General features: G+C 46.7%; 1 protein-coding gene across 9 annotated transcripts in view; it reads left to right on the top strand.

Annotated features, from left to right (window-relative positions):
• phactr4a (phosphatase and actin regulator 4a) overlaps positions 1-16,871 on the top strand; it is a 56,532-nt gene that overhangs the window by 7,663 nt on the left and 31,998 nt on the right. For 3 of the 9 annotated variants that reach the window (XM_017682760.2, XM_017682763.2, XM_017682762.2), the window contains exon 2: positions 1,944-1,983. In XM_017682760.2, coding sequence (XP_017538249.2) covers positions 1,971-1,983 — 13 coding nt within the window. In that variant the 5' untranslated portion in view covers positions 1,944-1,970. Of the gene's footprint in view, positions 1-1,943; positions 1,984-3,147; positions 3,298-12,943; positions 13,434-16,871 lie in introns of those variants that run through there. The other 6 variants (XM_017682759.2, XM_037538632.1, XM_017682758.2 and 3 more) reach the window with 6 other exon arrangements.

Raw genomic sequence — 16,871 nt, forward strand, 5'->3', positions numbered from 1 at the left:
GTTGCGCAGATGATCCGTAACATCACACTCTATGTCTGTATGTTATGTCTGATTGTCTGATCATCAGAAGGTGTTTAGCTTCCTGATGAAACGGTAATAAATTCTAAATGTTGACTCTGTGGTCAGTTTTGGTTTCAGTGTCCTTGTCCAGCGGTTCTGCAGTCGTCCGGCGCTTTATTGTAACGCATGACTCCGTTATGATTGAGATCTCTGCTGACAGAGCGGAGGATCTGTCCAGGCCTGGCCAGCTCACAGCCCTTTAGCCGCGTTTCATTTTTGCTCTACAGAATCAGGGCAGAGGTTTCAGTCACAGATAAAGCTGCTTCTGAATAACATAGAAACGTATAAAGAAATGATCACTATTATAAAAGCTGGAACCAGGCGTCGCCATGACTACAACACAGATATAGACACTTTATTTACCATCCAGAACCTCCAGAGAACCTACACGAGTCTTCTGAGCTTATATGGAATGCTGATGATGGAAAACAGTGGAAAATCTGGAATAATGAGTTTTCTTTGGGGACTATTTTGCCGCACAGCGCCCTGCATGTCTCCCTCCACCATGAATGGAGTTGAAGTTCTCTAAACTCTCATAACCGTGAACAGGTCAGCTCTAGGATGGAGAGTTTCACACCAAACCACAGTGAGCGGCTCTCAATCATCGCATTATGCTGAATTTTTGAAAAGTCACTGGAAACTCTAAGTGCTGAAACTGAAGGGGCTCTCAGCGCTTCACTGGAATGTCCGTTGAGCAGAGGTGTAAATCACGGCAGTGTGACGAGCCGGAGAGGAAATCTGAGTCCTGGTTTGTTTCTTCCTGAGGAGGAGGAGGAGGAGGAGGCGGCGCTGAGTGAGTAATGATGGCCAAGTTTGACTGGTTTTGAAACCGTGCTGTGGAGTTCAGATCGATACTCTTTGTTTACTCCACACGACCAATAAGGAGGCCGGTCGTTCTCCTGCGGTTCCTCGGCGATGGTGCGAGTCTCCAGTCGGTGCTCCTGTTTGGAGATTATCCAGCTCTGGGCGCTGCGCAGTGTTACGCTCTCTTTCAGTTCAAAGTGCACTCCTGACCATGTGGTGCTGCACAAAGCTGACACGAGCTCTGGAACCGTGACTGATACTGCGTTCTTTGTTAGGAGGAGAACCAACTCGGTGACCCTGATTTGTGTCGGTTCCGCCAAGTAGTAATAACACCAATGTGATTAGCTGTTTCCTGGAACTTCACATTTACCTGGACATTTGCAACTGTTGTGGCTGAGTGTGCTGGAGCCTTTCCCAGCGGTCATCTGGCAGGATACACCCTGGACAGGCCGCCGGTCCATCGCAGGGCATGTTAAATAAACACTTACTGGCCAAACGAAAAGCTTTTTAATCAAATTTTCTCCGCTGTTTTAAAAATTTGCTCAGCGCTTTAAACTTTGTGTAGATTATAATTAATTATAATCTAAAGCCACAGTTGGAGATTTTCTGATGGAGTTTGATGGAGTTGGCACTGAATGAAGGAATGTCTTAAGTGTGTCAGTAAAAAGGAGAAACCAGTTTTAGACGCACAGACAAATTTGAAATGGATGTTTTTGTGTCATTTGTAAACAACGAAGACGTCCAGTGTCAGGGAAACATCTCGGGATGTGATCGCTGAAGGATGGAGTTGCAGAAGCAGCTCGTCCAGTGGGGTCTGACCCTCCTGTCCAGTACCTCATGGTTTAAGCTGGTCTCAGGGCAGAACATGTTCCATCAGATCTTTTAATTAATAGAAGCAGCGTTTATTTAGCTTCAAAGGAACCGAGTCCAGCAGATCCGACTGAACCGTGGCGATGATCCGTGTCCGTGACCGGTCTGGCCCGGCTGCCTCATGTGCGCACGCCTCGTTACGTGTTTGAATGTGAGCCTGAATCATGTGATCGAGTTAATAACGCACGTTTTCCTCTTTCCTCTTTCAGGACCCTCTGAGCTGCTGTGATACTGGAATGGAAAAGCGAGGTAGGAGAACCTTCTCCGGTTCTGTGTTTAGCTTCTTCAGCATGAGAAGCGTTTGTTCAGACCGATGCCTCGTTCTCGTGTGACAGCATGTCAGAACGTTTCCATACAGACTAATGGTGTTCTCTTCTGGAGCTGGATTAGACCCCGCCCACTGCTTTTTATCAGAATGAATTATTTAATTTATTTAATGTTTCGTTTGGATGCGTTTGCTGTCATCACACTCATACACAAGCGGTGAGTTGTAGGGCAAAAAGTGTGCAGTGGTCAGACCACATTACAGAAATGTGCAGTGGTTGGCTGATGGTGCAAAAAGTGTGCACAAGTGAGTCTTACATTATAGACAGTAGTGAAAAGGGGATTTGTGTAGTGCGAGAAATGTGCAAAATTCAGTTGTACTTTATGCAAAAGTCTTACATTACAAAAAACTGCAAGAGGGGATCTTTGCAGTGCACTAAATGTGCAAACGTTAGCCTTACAGTGCAAACATTTCAAAAGTTTGCTTTACAGTACACAGAGTGCAAAATGCTGCCTTCACTGTGCTAAAAAGTGTGCAAAAGTGTATTTATGTTGCAAATATTGTGCAAATGGTAGCTTTACAGTACAGAAAGTGCAAACATCAGTCTCACAGTACAAAAGTGTGAAAAAGTGAGTCTTGCAGTGCAGAAAGTGTGTAAAAGTACTTCTTAACATACGGTCTGTAGTACTGACGGGTTGCACGTTTCTGTAAGTGTGCTAAAGGTGTACAGTGTAACTTATAGTTCAGTAAAATAGTCCAAAAGGATCCTGACGTTGATATAAAGTGTAACGGTCGGTCTTCCAGGACTGCGGTCTGTGAAAGTTGGTCTTGTTTACTGAAGATTTGTGTGAAAGTGAGTTTTACAGTGTAAAGGTGTGTAAATCCGTCACTGTGCAGAAAGCAGGGAGGTTATAGTGAGTGTGAGTGTGAGTGTGAGTGTGAGTGTGAGTGTGTGTGTGTGTGTGTGTGTGTGTGTGTGTGTGTGTGTGAGCAGAGCAGATTTCCCTGTTCCGCCAGCAGGTCAAAGCGAAACTGTCCGTCATGACTGACATCAGCAGTGAGTACCTGCTGCAGCCTGAGTGGTGAAGTGATTCGTTATTGCCGGCCATGTGACACACAGGTGTGTTGAGTCAGGAGATACTTGATCTCGCTCCGCGCAGCCGACACACCTTCAGGTGCGCCCTGCTCTCCTGCTCTGTGAAACCTCTGCTCTCGTTTGGGTAACTCGGTCGTTCTGGATCGGGTTGTTGAGCCTATGGAGGAGGCCGGCGTACCTGTACCGCAGGAGAGCGTCTCAGGTAGGCGGCGGCGCGTGTGGCTCAGAGGCGGTTGGGGTTAGACTGTGCTTTGTGGTGTTTTTCTGTCTTGGTCTGCTGCTGCTGTACCGGTGAAAAGTTCATCTGCCCAGGTAAATCGGTTTTATTACGGCGGGAACATGGCGAGCTGTCGTCGTCTGAAGCCGAGAGTTGAGGAAAACGCTGCCGTCTGGCTTTCGGGTTAAAGTGAAGGTCCAGCTGCTGCGTCGGCTCAGAGCTGGATATGAATTCATTCTTTTAGAACACGTCGCCAACAAGGAAGCAGTTTTCCCAGCTCGGGAGAGCAGATGTTTGATTGCCGTGGTGACAGCGTTACTCATCAGAACAACCTGTTCGAGGTTTTCCTGATTCCACAGCCTGAACTGCACCATGAGCAGCGCTACAGAGGATCACCTGGCACTTTAACCACGATCATCAGCTACAGAAGTCCTGAATGCTGCACACTAAACTGCATGTAATGCAAGAAGCTATGAGTGCTGATTTAAAATGACACTAAAGCATCACGAAATATATCAAGCCATAGTTTTACTGAAGGTGCCTGTTTAAAGTGAAGCTCTGAGCTCGACTGTCTAATAAAAGCTGAACTGAGCTCCACAGTGTAGAAGCAGAAGAGCTGAAAGAGCCTCTCCACCTTTTCTGTTTTACTGAAGGAGTTTGAGATCATAAACAGACACACGGTCAGGAGCTTCACGGTCATTTAGAGCTTTGATGACCAGCAGCAGAGCTTTAACCTCTCTAGCAGACCCAGGCGGTCAGTGCGGTGTGTGACGGGTGGTATGAGCTCTCTGTGTTGGTGCTGTGAGACTTTGGAGCACCTGCAGGAGAATTTAACCAGCCGCAATTGAGTGTTTATGAACTGCTTATGCTAGTAAAACGATGACAGATGCTGTTTTGTTAACCCTCCTTTTATCTTTGGGGTTAATTTGACCCCATTCAGTGTAACATCTCTAAATGATTCAGATTTAATGATTTTCCTAATTTAATGGGACAGCTGGGTAAACGGGATGATGCATGTTCAGTTTCACAATTTGTACATATCACAGTCCTTCAGGGTCAGTTTGACCTCAAGCTGTTGTAGCTGCATAAATCATAATAAACAAAGATATCGTGAGTTTGATCCCCGGGGATGCTACAGCTGTCCATGTCTGGCAGAGCTGGATGAAGTAAACAAACCCTGTCCTCGACCTAAAGTCGAGACCCCCAAGGTAAAATATCCCTCCAGTAAAAGTAGAAGTTCCTCCCTTTAGACCTCCACTTGAGTAAAAGTACTAAAGTATTTCCCTTCAAATGTACTTAAGTATAAAGTAAAAGTACTAAAAGAGGAATTCTGGCTCTGATGTCCTGTTATCATTTTTATAACCAGACTGGCTTCATGAACTCATTTCAGGTGAAAGTCCTCCAGCGTCTCTCTTGGTAAACCAGTCTTTTAATAGAAGGTCATTAATTAGTGACGCTGACGTCTATTAAAATGATCAGAAGCACAAAACACTGAAGGTAAACAGTTTCCATCAGGGAGAACCGAGTGGCTCTGAAATCACTTTTTACACACAAGCAAAGTTTCAGTTTCAGATTTATTTACAACTTAGTTCCAAGTTTAAGTTGAATAAAAACTGGCTTTAAACTCAGGATCACAGATGAGCTCCTTTACTATGTTGATCTGTAGGCGTCTGTTCATAAACATAAACCAGCCCAAACTCATTTACTATAAAATGAACTGGTGTTTGTAGAAATTCAGAAAAAAGCCGCGTCAGTCTCGACTGCATATGTGGACATATTTCTATATTGAGCTCTATTTACACAAAGTTAGGTTAGTTCATCATTTATGTTGAACAGACTCTCCCAAAGTTTTACGCTGCTGCGCTGACGTTGAACCGCGTGCTGCACTGGGTCGGTATGACCAACAGGTCAAAACCAGCTCTAAACAAAGTGACCGCTGGGCCCTGATTGGTGCTCTGGCTTTGCGCTTCTTTCGTTTTGACATGTGACGTTTTTATACACACAGAAACCAAAAGGAACGACAGATTTCTCAAAATGTAGGAGGAAAAAGTCGGATATTAGACTCTGAAATGTAGTGGAGTGAAAGGAGAAAGTCGCCCAGAAACAGAGAAACTTCAGTACAGATACACCAAAAAACTACTTGTCAAGTCAAGGCAGCTTTACTGTCAGTACTACCGTGTGTAGAGGACATGCAGTGAACTGAACCTGCGTTACTCTCAGACCCCCATGGTGTAGCGATAATGTTAAATGGACGTTAAACAGGAAAAGTGTGAATTTAAATAGACACTAAAACAACACTTAAAGATATCGATGAGTGATTGTGTTTTTAACTGCTTTAAAATGACGTCAGACTCAGGAAAACGTCCTTCACACGTCCTTATTAAAGAAGGCCGAGAGGAAGACGTCGTGCTCTGAGACGCATAAGCTGGACGTTCGTCCCACCGCCGTCTTTTAAAGATCAGAGCATGAACTTCGTCTCCTCTGCAGACCAGTTTCTGCTCCGCCGTGTTGAACGGTATAAACTCTCACTGTGACGCGACGCTCATGCAGAACGGACTGAAACCTTCCGATAGGGAATGTAATCGGATACAGGCGTTTACACGGATATTATTCTTCTATTTAACGGATTATTTACAGGATTAGGCGCCTCGATCAGTCGGATAGAAACTGTATTCCGAATGGCTTCAGTCTGACTAGACTATTCTGATTGAGGTGTTAGTTGGATTATTAACAGATTGTTAGGTTGCTTGTAAACGTGGCTACTGCCTGTGAAACTTCATGCCCTCTTTGAATGGGGGGAGATGAAGCCCCTGATAGCCGTGTAGACGACCCTGCCGTACTTAAATCTCGTGAACATGTTGCAAATTTCTCTTTATCTTCGTTTTAAATGATTAAAGTGTTTACTCTTTTACATAAATGGCTGCAACTGTAACAACAATAATTTCCCTCTGGGATCAATAAAGGATTCCGATTCTGATTCTGAACAACACAGACCGACGGTTTCCTCCGAGTCCGTCCGGCTCTTTATTCTAGATAAACGCAGTTTCCTGCTCAGCCGGTTCAGTCGGTTCTTATACTGATACTAGGCTGGTGCTGATGAGCAGGAGAGACGGGGAGGCTGAGTGTTTATGGGGGAATCGATATGGAAGTGCAGCTCCACCAACTCACCGCCCCTCATTTAACACCAGGAGGCGCTGCTTCACTTCGCAAAACCTTTGGCCACAATGCTGACCTCTCCTGGTACTAACGCCACTTTAATGTCATAATTCTATTAATCTTCAAAGTCTATTGTTATTTTTATTGACAGTGGCCATAAAATTCCGAGCACAGAGACAGAGAGAGAGACAGAGAGAGAGACAGAGAGAGAGACAGAGAGAGAGACAGAGAGAGAGACAGAGAGAGAGACAGAGAGAGAAGAGCGAGAGAGAGAGACAGACGGAGAGAGTCGTGGTCCCTGCATCATGATCACATGGTCCCTGCGTCGTGGTCCCTGCGTCGTGGTCCCTGCGTCGTGGTCCCTGCATCATGATCACATGGTCCCTGCGTCGTGGTCCCTGCATCATGAGCTCATGGTCCCTGCGTCGTGGTCCCTGCGTCATGATCACATGGTCCCTGCGTCGTGGTCCCTGCGTCATGATCTCATGGTCCCTGCGTCATGATCACATGGTCCCTGCGCCGTGGACCCTGCGTCATGATCTCATGGTCCCTGCGTCATGATCACATGGTCCCTGCGTCATGATCACATGGTCCCTGCGTCGTGGCCCCTGCGTCGTGGTCCCTGCGTCATGATCTCATGGTCCCTGCGCCGTGGTCCCTGCGTCATGATCTCATGGTCCCTGCGTCATGAGCTCATGGTCCCTGCGTCGTGGTCCCTGCGTTATGATCTCAGCGTCATGATCTCATGGTACCTGCGCCGTGGTCCCTCCGTCGTGGCCCCTGCGCCGTGGTCCCTGCGTCATGATCTCATGGTCCCTGCGCCGTGGTCCCTGCGTCATGATCTCGTGGTCCCTGCGCCGTGGTCCCTGCGTCATGATCTCGTGGTCCCTGCGCTGTGGTCCCTGCGTCATGATCTCATGGTCCCTGCGCCGTGGTCCCTGCGTCATGATCTCATGGTCCCTGCGTCATGAGCTCATGGTCCCTGCGCCGTGGTCCCTGCGTCATGATCTCATGGTCCCTGCGCCATGGTCCCTGCGTCATGAGCTCATGGTCCCTGCGCCGTGGTCCCTGCGTCATGATCTCATGGTCCCTGCGCCGTGGTCCCTGCGTCATGATCTCATGGTCCCTGTGTCGTGGTCCCTGCGTTATGATCTCAGCGTCATGATCTCATGGTCCCTGCGCCGTGGTCCCTCCGTCGTGGCCCCTGCGCCGTGGTCCCTGCGTCATGATCTCATGGTCCCTGCGCCGTGGTCCCTGCATCATGATCTCATGGCCCCTGCGTCGTGGCCCCTGCTGTTCAGGGCTGCTCTCTGTGTTCTCTGTGTTCTCTGTGTCTCTGTGAAGGGAGTCTTACAGGTATTTTAAAATGACCTGTAACTGAAACTCATTTCCTGTTTCTGGTTTTATCCAACAGGTCGCTGTTGTTTGTCGACCTTTCCCACGTTTGTTGTTCACTAATATGCAAATGAGCGTGTGCTGTCGTTATGGCTGTTGGCTCCTCAGTCCTCAGAGATGCTCGCTGAACGATCACAGCTATAAAGTTCTCCGGCTTTATTGTAGCGATTGGTTTTCGAGTGGCAGCAACAGATTGATCCTCAAATGTGGTCCTGAGCTGTAAAACCGTTTAGTGTGGAGGAGTGTGAGGGTTCTCCACGTCCACCTGGGGGTGGGGGTGGGGGTGGGGGGGTGTAATTCAACTGTTAACACAAACATGTAATACACAAACAGTAAACAACACACAAACAGTAAACACACTCAGACACAGTGCAGTACAGGAAACCCCTCTTGGTGAAGGAGTGATGTGGAAATACTGAGTAATGTAGTTAGAGGAGGTGTAAAGGCCGTGAATGTTAGAGTGGAACGATCAACGCCGCTCAGAAGAGTTTAGAACCTGCGTCACTGAAGGAGAAAAGCTCTGCTGAGAGGTTCTCTGAGCTTTTATTTTGGAAAAGCATGTCAAAATAAAAGTCCTGTGATTTTGGTCGAAATTTGAGAAAGTAACAACTTGCGGACGGAAGTTTTTCTGCAACCATCCGGTGAAGAACACACAGAGCAGTGTGGTGTCTTCTGTTGCTTCATAGCTGAATCCTGAAACACCTGCATCCTAAAAACCAGATCCTAAACGGAGGGGGTGCTGTCAGATCTTCCATAGTCTGGTTCAGGTTTTAACCGTGCTGGTCTGGTTCTGGAACTGTTCTAACCGCGACTCAAACATCACACTGTGACCAACACCTGGCCCCTCTTTGATAAGGCCTTTGTTTTCGGTTGTGCTGCCTGACATTTGAAGACGCAAAACCTTGCAGACAAATGTTTTTCTGTGACTTTCAAATTTCAAATTTCTGTGTCTTATTTTCCAACATGGCATCTTTTACAGTTTTCAGCATAAAATCATGCCAAACTCTTTTATTTAGAATTTTTTTTAACTAAATGACCTTAAGAGAGTTAAGAGACCCTTATTCATCCCACAATGGGGAAATTTCACCTCCGCATTTAGCCCATCCATGAAACACCACACACACACTAGTGAGCACACACACACACACACACACACACACACACTAGGGGGCAGTGAGCACACTTGCCCGGAGCAGTGGGCAGCCCTATCCAGGCGCTCGGGGAGCAGTTGGGGGTTAGGTGTCTTGCTCAAGGACACCTCAGTCATGGACTGTCGGCACTGGGGATCAAACCGGCGACCTTCCGGTCACAGGCCGGTTCCCTGACCTCCAGACCACGACTGACCCTTACACTGCTCTCCTGTAATATAGTGTAACGTAGCGCAGTGCCGACTCCGTCTCGTCTTCACGTCCTGCCCTCCGTCTGGATTTCACACATGATTGGAATCACGTTACCAAAAACAACATATATCTTTTAAAAAGACGGTTCTGCATCATTAAAGGGTTCTTCAGATTGATGGAGAATGTGCTGTAGATGTTTTTATGTAGCACATATTTGAAAAGGGTTCTATAAAATATCAAAAACGGTTCTGCTGTGCTTGCAGTGTCAAGCTTGTAACAATAGAAGAAGATTTCTGGTGCTAGAACCATCTAAAACACATTGTCCATCAATCTGAAGAACCGTTTCAGCATGCAGAGAACCCTTAATCATGCAAAGGGTTCTCTGAGTATTCCTGGTTCTATATAGAACCATTTTCTTTACTACTTACTACTTGTGTGTAAGTGCAGTAGCATGTGGTAGTAATTCCTTGTTCTGATGAGAGCGATGGGATTCATTTCTCCTGCAGTCGGTGCTTTAAACCCCATCACCAGCGCACGACTCCGTGTACAGTATTGATTATAAAGCCTGAAGGATGGAAACGTCACGACTGGCTCACCATCAGCACAAGTAAAAGGGAAGCGCACAGTGAATCGATGAAAAGGTGATTTTGATCAGAAATCAACTTAAGTGCAAAAACTGTAGGCCAAAATAAACAATTAGACTGAAGCATAATTCGCAAAAACCCAAACTGCCCGGGACACAAACAGCAGAGAGAACCTCCCGCCACGAGCCCACCACACAGGCCCAGCGCAATAACTACGGACCCTCCTGGGCCTCGTCGAGGGGATGGTTAACACACACGGCCCCGTGAAATAACTACTGGTCTTGTTAATATTGTTTTGTAGAATATTTCTGAGCAAATAACTCGTACTGGATAAACATCCTCTGATCTGGATAAGCAGCTTCATAACTGCTGTGTTCTGCTGTGTTCTGCTGTGTTCTAAGTGTGAGCTGTTTGAGATTCAGCCTTAATGTCTGAAGCCAGTTCTAACCCCAGTCTGCAGTCTCACGGTGGTGATGGTTCCTTCTGAAATCCAGTCTTTGGCAGTTCAGATTCTCCTGTTTAACCTTTAGGGGCGCTGCTTATTTCTACGCTGTTCTGATCTGCGTGTGATCAGCGTTCCAGAAAAGATCATGATGATCTTTGAGAAATCACAGCTTCTTCCTGTAGAAATGACTCTTCACGTCTTCCTCGTAATCTTGGTCAAAGCCTCACGGCGGCGAAACGGAACAGCTGTGAGCTTCTGTCTCCATCACCATCTGTGATCTGAGCTCCGTCAGGTTGTTTGTTTCACTCGCTACACTCTTCAAAAGATGGTTCTTAGAAGAAGAAGTGGTTTTTATAGAGCCATGAACACTCAGGTCCTTGAACAGTTCTCTGCAGTGATACGGTTCTTCAGATTGGTGGAGAATGTGTTGTGAATGGTTCTGTATAGCACCAGGGTTGGGGGAGTAAGTATCTCGGAACCGGCTGGTTCTAGACTTCAGAATCAGAGTCGAGCTTTACTGGCCAGGTTTGCTTCCAGACCAGTCCACTGTCATCTCCACTGTTTTGGCTGTGCTCAGCACCCGGTTATTGTGGCTGCTCCGAAAGACCACCTGATCAACCACCCGTCTGTAAGCAGACTCGTCACCGTCTCGGATGAGACCAGTGACTGTGGTGTCATCTGCATACTTCAAGATTTTGACTGAGGGGTCCGTGGAGGTCCAGTCTTCGTGTACAGAGAGAAGATCAGTGGAGAGAGGACACAGCCCTGTGGAGCGCCTGTACTGATGATCTGGGTGTTTGAGGTGAACCTTCCCAACCTCACCTGCTGCTCCCTGCCAGTGAGGAAGTTGGTGATCCACTGGCAGGTGGGGCTTGGCACGCTGAGTTGGAGCAGTTTGCTGTGTAGCTGTCCTGGGGTGACTGTATTAAAGGCTGAGCTGAAGTCCAAGAATAGAATTCTTGCATATGTTCTTGGGTGTCCAAGCTGTTGAAGAATAAGCTGGAGACCCATGTTCACTGCGTCGTCCACGGCTCTGTGATGTTCTTCAGATGGGAGAGCACCAGTCTCTCAAAGGATTTCATGACTACAGAGGTCAATGCAACGGGTCTATAGTCATTCAATCCTGTGAGGGTTGCTTTCTTGGGAACTGGTACTCTGGTGGAGCATTTGGAGCTGGAAGGTGCGACACACAGCTCCAGTGAAGACCATTGTCTTTATCCAAAGGAGAACCTTAAGGGTGTATCCTGTTAGTAGATCTTTAAATTCAGCCTGAAGCCTTTTTTGTCAGATTTCCTGTAGATTTTCTGTTGGTAAGATTTTAGGTTTAGGCTGTAGTTGATAGCTGAGCTGTAGCTCTGAGTTTAGGGACTGGGATCTTATTTAGGCTCATAATGTTCCTTTACTTCAAGAACAGCCCAGTGTTTCCAGTCTAATCTCGGTCTGCCGTATCTGAAACGCACACTCGGCGACCTCCGATATGATGTTCTTAGGAATAAACAGTCTGAGTGTGTGGAGTCAGAGCTCACCGTCAGCAGCAGCTCTGAAGCGCTGAATCACCTGCACTGTGGCTTGTGTTTAAACGTGTTTTGAGTCGGCAGAATTTCAGTGATTTTATGATCAGCCAGTCTTTGTTAGTCCTCTGCTGGCTGTGGCGGTCTTTATATCTGATGCTGTGATATTTGTAAAATACTGTGATAGTGATGTTTATCAGTATCACTCAGTTGGTGTTTAATGAGGAGCTGTAGCTTTAGTCTTCTGTCTGCAGCAGAGACGAGGTTTCTATCAGTCTGAGTGCGTTCAGCTGCTGAACTGTGTGTGTGTGTGTGTGTGTGTGTGTGTGTGTGTGTGTGTGTGTGTGTGTTTATAGTGTACTGTCTCTGGATGGTACTGGATACTGAACCCCCACCACCACCACACACACCTCCTCCCCACCCTAAAAGGGCTGTGGAAGAGAATCTCCTCTGCATTAGGAGTATAAACTGGAGTCGTTCCCTGTTATAATTGATCTAATTAACTATGCAGCCTTATTCATGCGAAAGTAAAATCTCTTTACTTTACCGAAACTGATGGGGAAACAAATGTCCATAAAGGTTCATAAAAGTGGCAAAAACCTCAGTTTTATTTACGTTTTTTTGGATCTCAAATTAATTTAACAGATATTTTTGAACAACTGCTGCAGCTGAACTTCATTCCAGATGTTCTGCTCGTCATTTTAGAGCCTCCTACATCTCTGTTCATCATCTAACGTTGCTTCGTTAATATTTTCAGCCTGTTGGTTATATAAAAGCTTTGAAGTTGTTCAGGATGAATCATTAAATGCTTTGATCTCCTAACGGATGACAGCTCCAGACTCTTCGTTCGTGGCTGTAGGCGTGTTCGTACGCAGTTCAGTGAGTCTGAGTTTTTTTTTTTTTTGCACCTGTCAGTTCCTACCTCTCCCCTGGTAATCAGACACCTCTGTGATGTCACTTCCTGCTAGTTGTGGGCCTCAGCCCAGCTCGTGTTGCAGGCAGCTCTCGGATTACCTCGTCCATTACGAGGGGGTTGGATTGTGGGAAATGGAGGTGTGGCGTTCTGAAGCGTCGAGTCCTTCAGGACCACAGTGATATCTGCTGAAATGTTAGTGGTTAGTGCTCAGGGGCAGGTCCATTCCTTAACCCCCCCCACCCCCTCCTGCAACACACACACACACACACACACACACACACACACACACAAAACTCCTGTGTGAACTTTAGTCCTGAAACTCCGCTTTGGGGAATGACAGGCATCTGACGGCATACCTCAGCTCAGCCGAATACCTTATTTACCAACCAGAGGGAGGGACCTCGCTGCTCACCGAGAGGAACGAGGAGAAACACAGTGAAGGAAGGACAGAGAGAGAGAGAGAGAGAGAGAGGGAGAGAGAGAGGAACAGAGGAGAGCGAGCCAAACCGTCTCCGGTTACGCTTCAGATAGGCCGCTGGTGCTGGGCGAGAGGGACAAGAAGAGACTAGAAGCGAAAGAGCGAATAGAGGAGAGAGCAGAGCAGAGGAGAATATTAGAGACGAGGAGAGAAGAGCTGAAAGCTGTGGGGCTCCCCGCCGCCCTCCCTCGTGACCGGGGTCTGCAGGGCAGGCAGGACTGGAGGGTGTTAAAGTAAGAGCATGGGCCAGGGAGCCAGCGCTGACCCCCACAGACAGCCTTCCACCCCCAGCGCAGGTGAGTGTAAAGCTGGCAGAGCATTTCAGACGACCAAAGAGCTGAACCTCCGCCAAGCACGCTGCCGTACACGGACTTTTAAAGAGCTTGGTAGAGGAACTCGGCACCGCTAGACGCCTGGCAGGAGAAGGAGGGAACTCAGAATGAGCAACATGATGATTAGAAGTATTAAACCACTTGTTCAGTCGAAATGAGTTTCGCTTTAAATCACAGCTAAGATGAGCTCTCAGAATAAACAGGTCTAATCAGTGGGAGGTCTCAGAAACGAGGTGGAGATTAAGACCAGTCGCAGTCAAGTGGAGGTCTCAGAACTAAGGAGATGGTAATTGGGAGGAGTTATAACCCCAGCGTGCTTCTGAAGTTGGTGTTTGTGCTTGTTCTGCGTTGGAGGATCTGCTGCTAAAAGCTTTTTCAGACTTCAGACTTTGTCTGGTGCTCAGAGTTGGGCTCGTTTTTGGATGTTGTGTTAAAAATAAACACGAGGCTGATGGAGACTCATAACCACTGTTTATTGGTGAAACTCACTAGAATGCTTATTACTTCTTATTCCAGGTGGAAACGACTTCTACACTCTGAAAGATGGTCCTCCAAGGGTTCTTTAGTAAAAAAATGGTTCTTTATAGAGCCATGAACAGTAAAAGAACCCTTTGCATGATTACGTGGTTCTCTGTGTGGAGTAATGGTTCTTCAGATGGATGGAGAATGTGATGTATATGGTTCTGTTATTGTAACAAGCTTGACATCGTAGCAGAAGAACCTTTTTGGTGAAGGCTTTAGTGGATGTATTGTCAGATATTGAGTAAACATCACTGCATTGATCAGCTTTCGGTAGTAATTTGCTTCGTCTCTGTTCCAGCTGATCAGACGTCTGAGAAGATGAGTATAGTGACATGTTGTGTATCGTGAAAAGTTCTTGAATTATCAGTACATTATGTTTCCGCCGCATCACCCACGGTTTAGATGTTCTGCTTAGATGTGTTACACAGTCAGATCAGATGTTCTTCTCGTCCTCTGACGTCTGATCATGCGTTTTCTGCTCGTGTCGGTCCGATGGAGACCCCTGGTTGCACATCGCTGTCTGTAATCCGTCATCGCTCCGCTCCACTGTAGATGAGGAGATGGTCAATATTGGGAGAAGGTGTTGACGGGAACGATCGTGCGTGTGGTTTAAACAGCGCTTCCTCACGCTTGGAGTAGATTGCAGGATACACCACGCGCCTTTTAAAGGTTATAAGCAGACTGGGTGTCTCATACTGCCACGCTACATGACGGGACCACACGAGTTCTCCTGTTAATGAGGATCATGGATTTAAAGATGCGATCAGTTTTAAACGCACAGAAACTCGAGCTCATTAAAAAGCTTCGCTCCACACGTGAGACACTTTTCTCCACTTACTCTGTTTATGTGGTGCATTTTGTTCCTTCACTCTCAGCTGTGATTGGCTGTTGGAGGGATCTGTTCAGATTGAGTCTCTGGCCAGTTTACACTGGATGACGCAGAGTAAACTCAGCCTGGACCACTCGCCTCTCTCCGACTGTCCACTCCGACTGACACGGAAACCCACAGACCCGAGTCGAACAGCTCAGACTCCGACTGAGAGTCGGGGCTAAAATCAGGGCACAGGTCGTGTGCTGCGACCGCGGCTTATCCGGACAGAGATGGGCTGAACCCATCGAGATCAGAACCCGCCAGACTACAGCTGGAGTTCAGTCTGCACTCGCCGCCTGCTCCAGGCCTCTAACTGACTCACAGCGTCCACATCTGGGCAGATACTGACAGGCACGTCTCTGTCGGCTGTGCGTTCAGACGCGTTTAACACCAGCTGCTTCCTGTTTTCACCTCAGTCTACAAAAATGTAGATTAATCACCTCGTAATAACAGTAATGTTGAAAACTAACATTTGATTAGAATCAGCCTCAGTGCAGTTTTATTCTTTTATTATTAAAAGCTAAACTGCTAACTGAGGTGACGTTCTTATTAAACAGCAGATATGGGATGTCAATCATTCTGGGGAGCCATCCACGTAGTTTTTTGCAGAAAATTTGTATTTTGTATTTTTAAAACCACTAAATCATTTTTATTTTGTAGTTTTAGTTTTATACCCTAAAAATGTCTCTGACAGAGATTCAGGTTACACAACAAACATAACATTGCCTAATTAAGTGCAGGGCTGTGGTCTTCGTGTCAAATTCAGGATTAAAAATGCGTAAACGCTTTATCATCGTTAAAGCCGGCGGCAGTCGGTCAGCTCAGCGAGAGGTCCGTCCTGAGACGATTACAGCCCGTACAGTCCAGCGTCCTCACTGCCGAGAGCGTTTGGTAAACTGAGTGTGCAGACGTCGTCGGCGCAGCAGGACGTTCTGCTGCTGCGGTTCTCCGCATTGATTTGTGTTTTTAGGTTCTGTCAGACCTGCAGTGGAGAAGTTCTTGGGTGCTGAATCTCCTCTTGATGAAGATAAATCTGTCTGATATTTTCACTGTTGCGCTCCTAATCAAACTGTCAATCTTATTATTATTATTATTATTATTATTATTATTATTATTAGTGTTATTATTATTATTATTATTATTATTATTATAAACTATTATTTGGCCTTTTTTCCTCCAGTGCCACTTTTGACCAGTTTCAGCTGAAAGTTGTCAGTGGCCAGAATTTCAGTGCATTTTTGTTCTGAGCATATTTTCCATCTTCCTAAGATGATGACGATGATGATCATGATGACGATGATGATGATGGTGAAGATGATGATGAAAACGAAGATGATGAAGATCATGATGTCGATGATGACGATGACACCCGAATGGTGCATTTGACTATTGGCTCAAACAGTTAACGGAATACCTGAGTGCTCATCTCTAACCTGTTCTGTCAGAGAACCCTGAGAACCTTCTCTCAGCCTTTCATGTGGCCATCCGCGGTGCTTGGTTCCTCAGGTTCTCCTGTGCTGCTGTACATTTGCAGGTGTTCCGTGTTTTTGAAGTGTTGATGAACATATTGAACCATATGGTATCGAACTGATGAACTCTGGATCTGGACGCTGTAACAGCTGTGTGTGTATGAGAGTGTATGAGTGAGTGTGTGTGTGTGTGTGTGTGTGTGTGTGTGTGTGTGTGTGGAATAGGGAATGTCAGGTTCCCTCAGCAGTGCTGTGTGTGTGTGTGTGTGTCTATGTGTTCTGAATAGGGAACGTCAGGTTCTGGTCTGGAAAGGTACTGGATGGAGCTCCATCACTCCAGAGGACACAGTTCCGTTGCTCCACAGCCGGGTGATGGGGGCTCTGTACCCCTCTAGCCCACGCTTGTCTGTAGTCTGTCATTGCCGACCCAATACATTGATTAACCTCTGTGTGTTTGGCACCCTGGGCTGTTTCAGTCGATGCCTAATCCAGCCTGTTAAAGTGTAAAGAGGTGTTAGAGTGCAGACGTGCCTGTGGTTC

This window comes from Pygocentrus nattereri, chromosome 1 (assembly GCF_015220715.1).
Source record: "Pygocentrus nattereri isolate fPygNat1 chromosome 1, fPygNat1.pri, whole genome shotgun sequence".
In the NCBI taxonomy this organism is placed as follows: domain Eukaryota; kingdom Metazoa; phylum Chordata; class Actinopteri; order Characiformes; family Serrasalmidae; genus Pygocentrus; species Pygocentrus nattereri.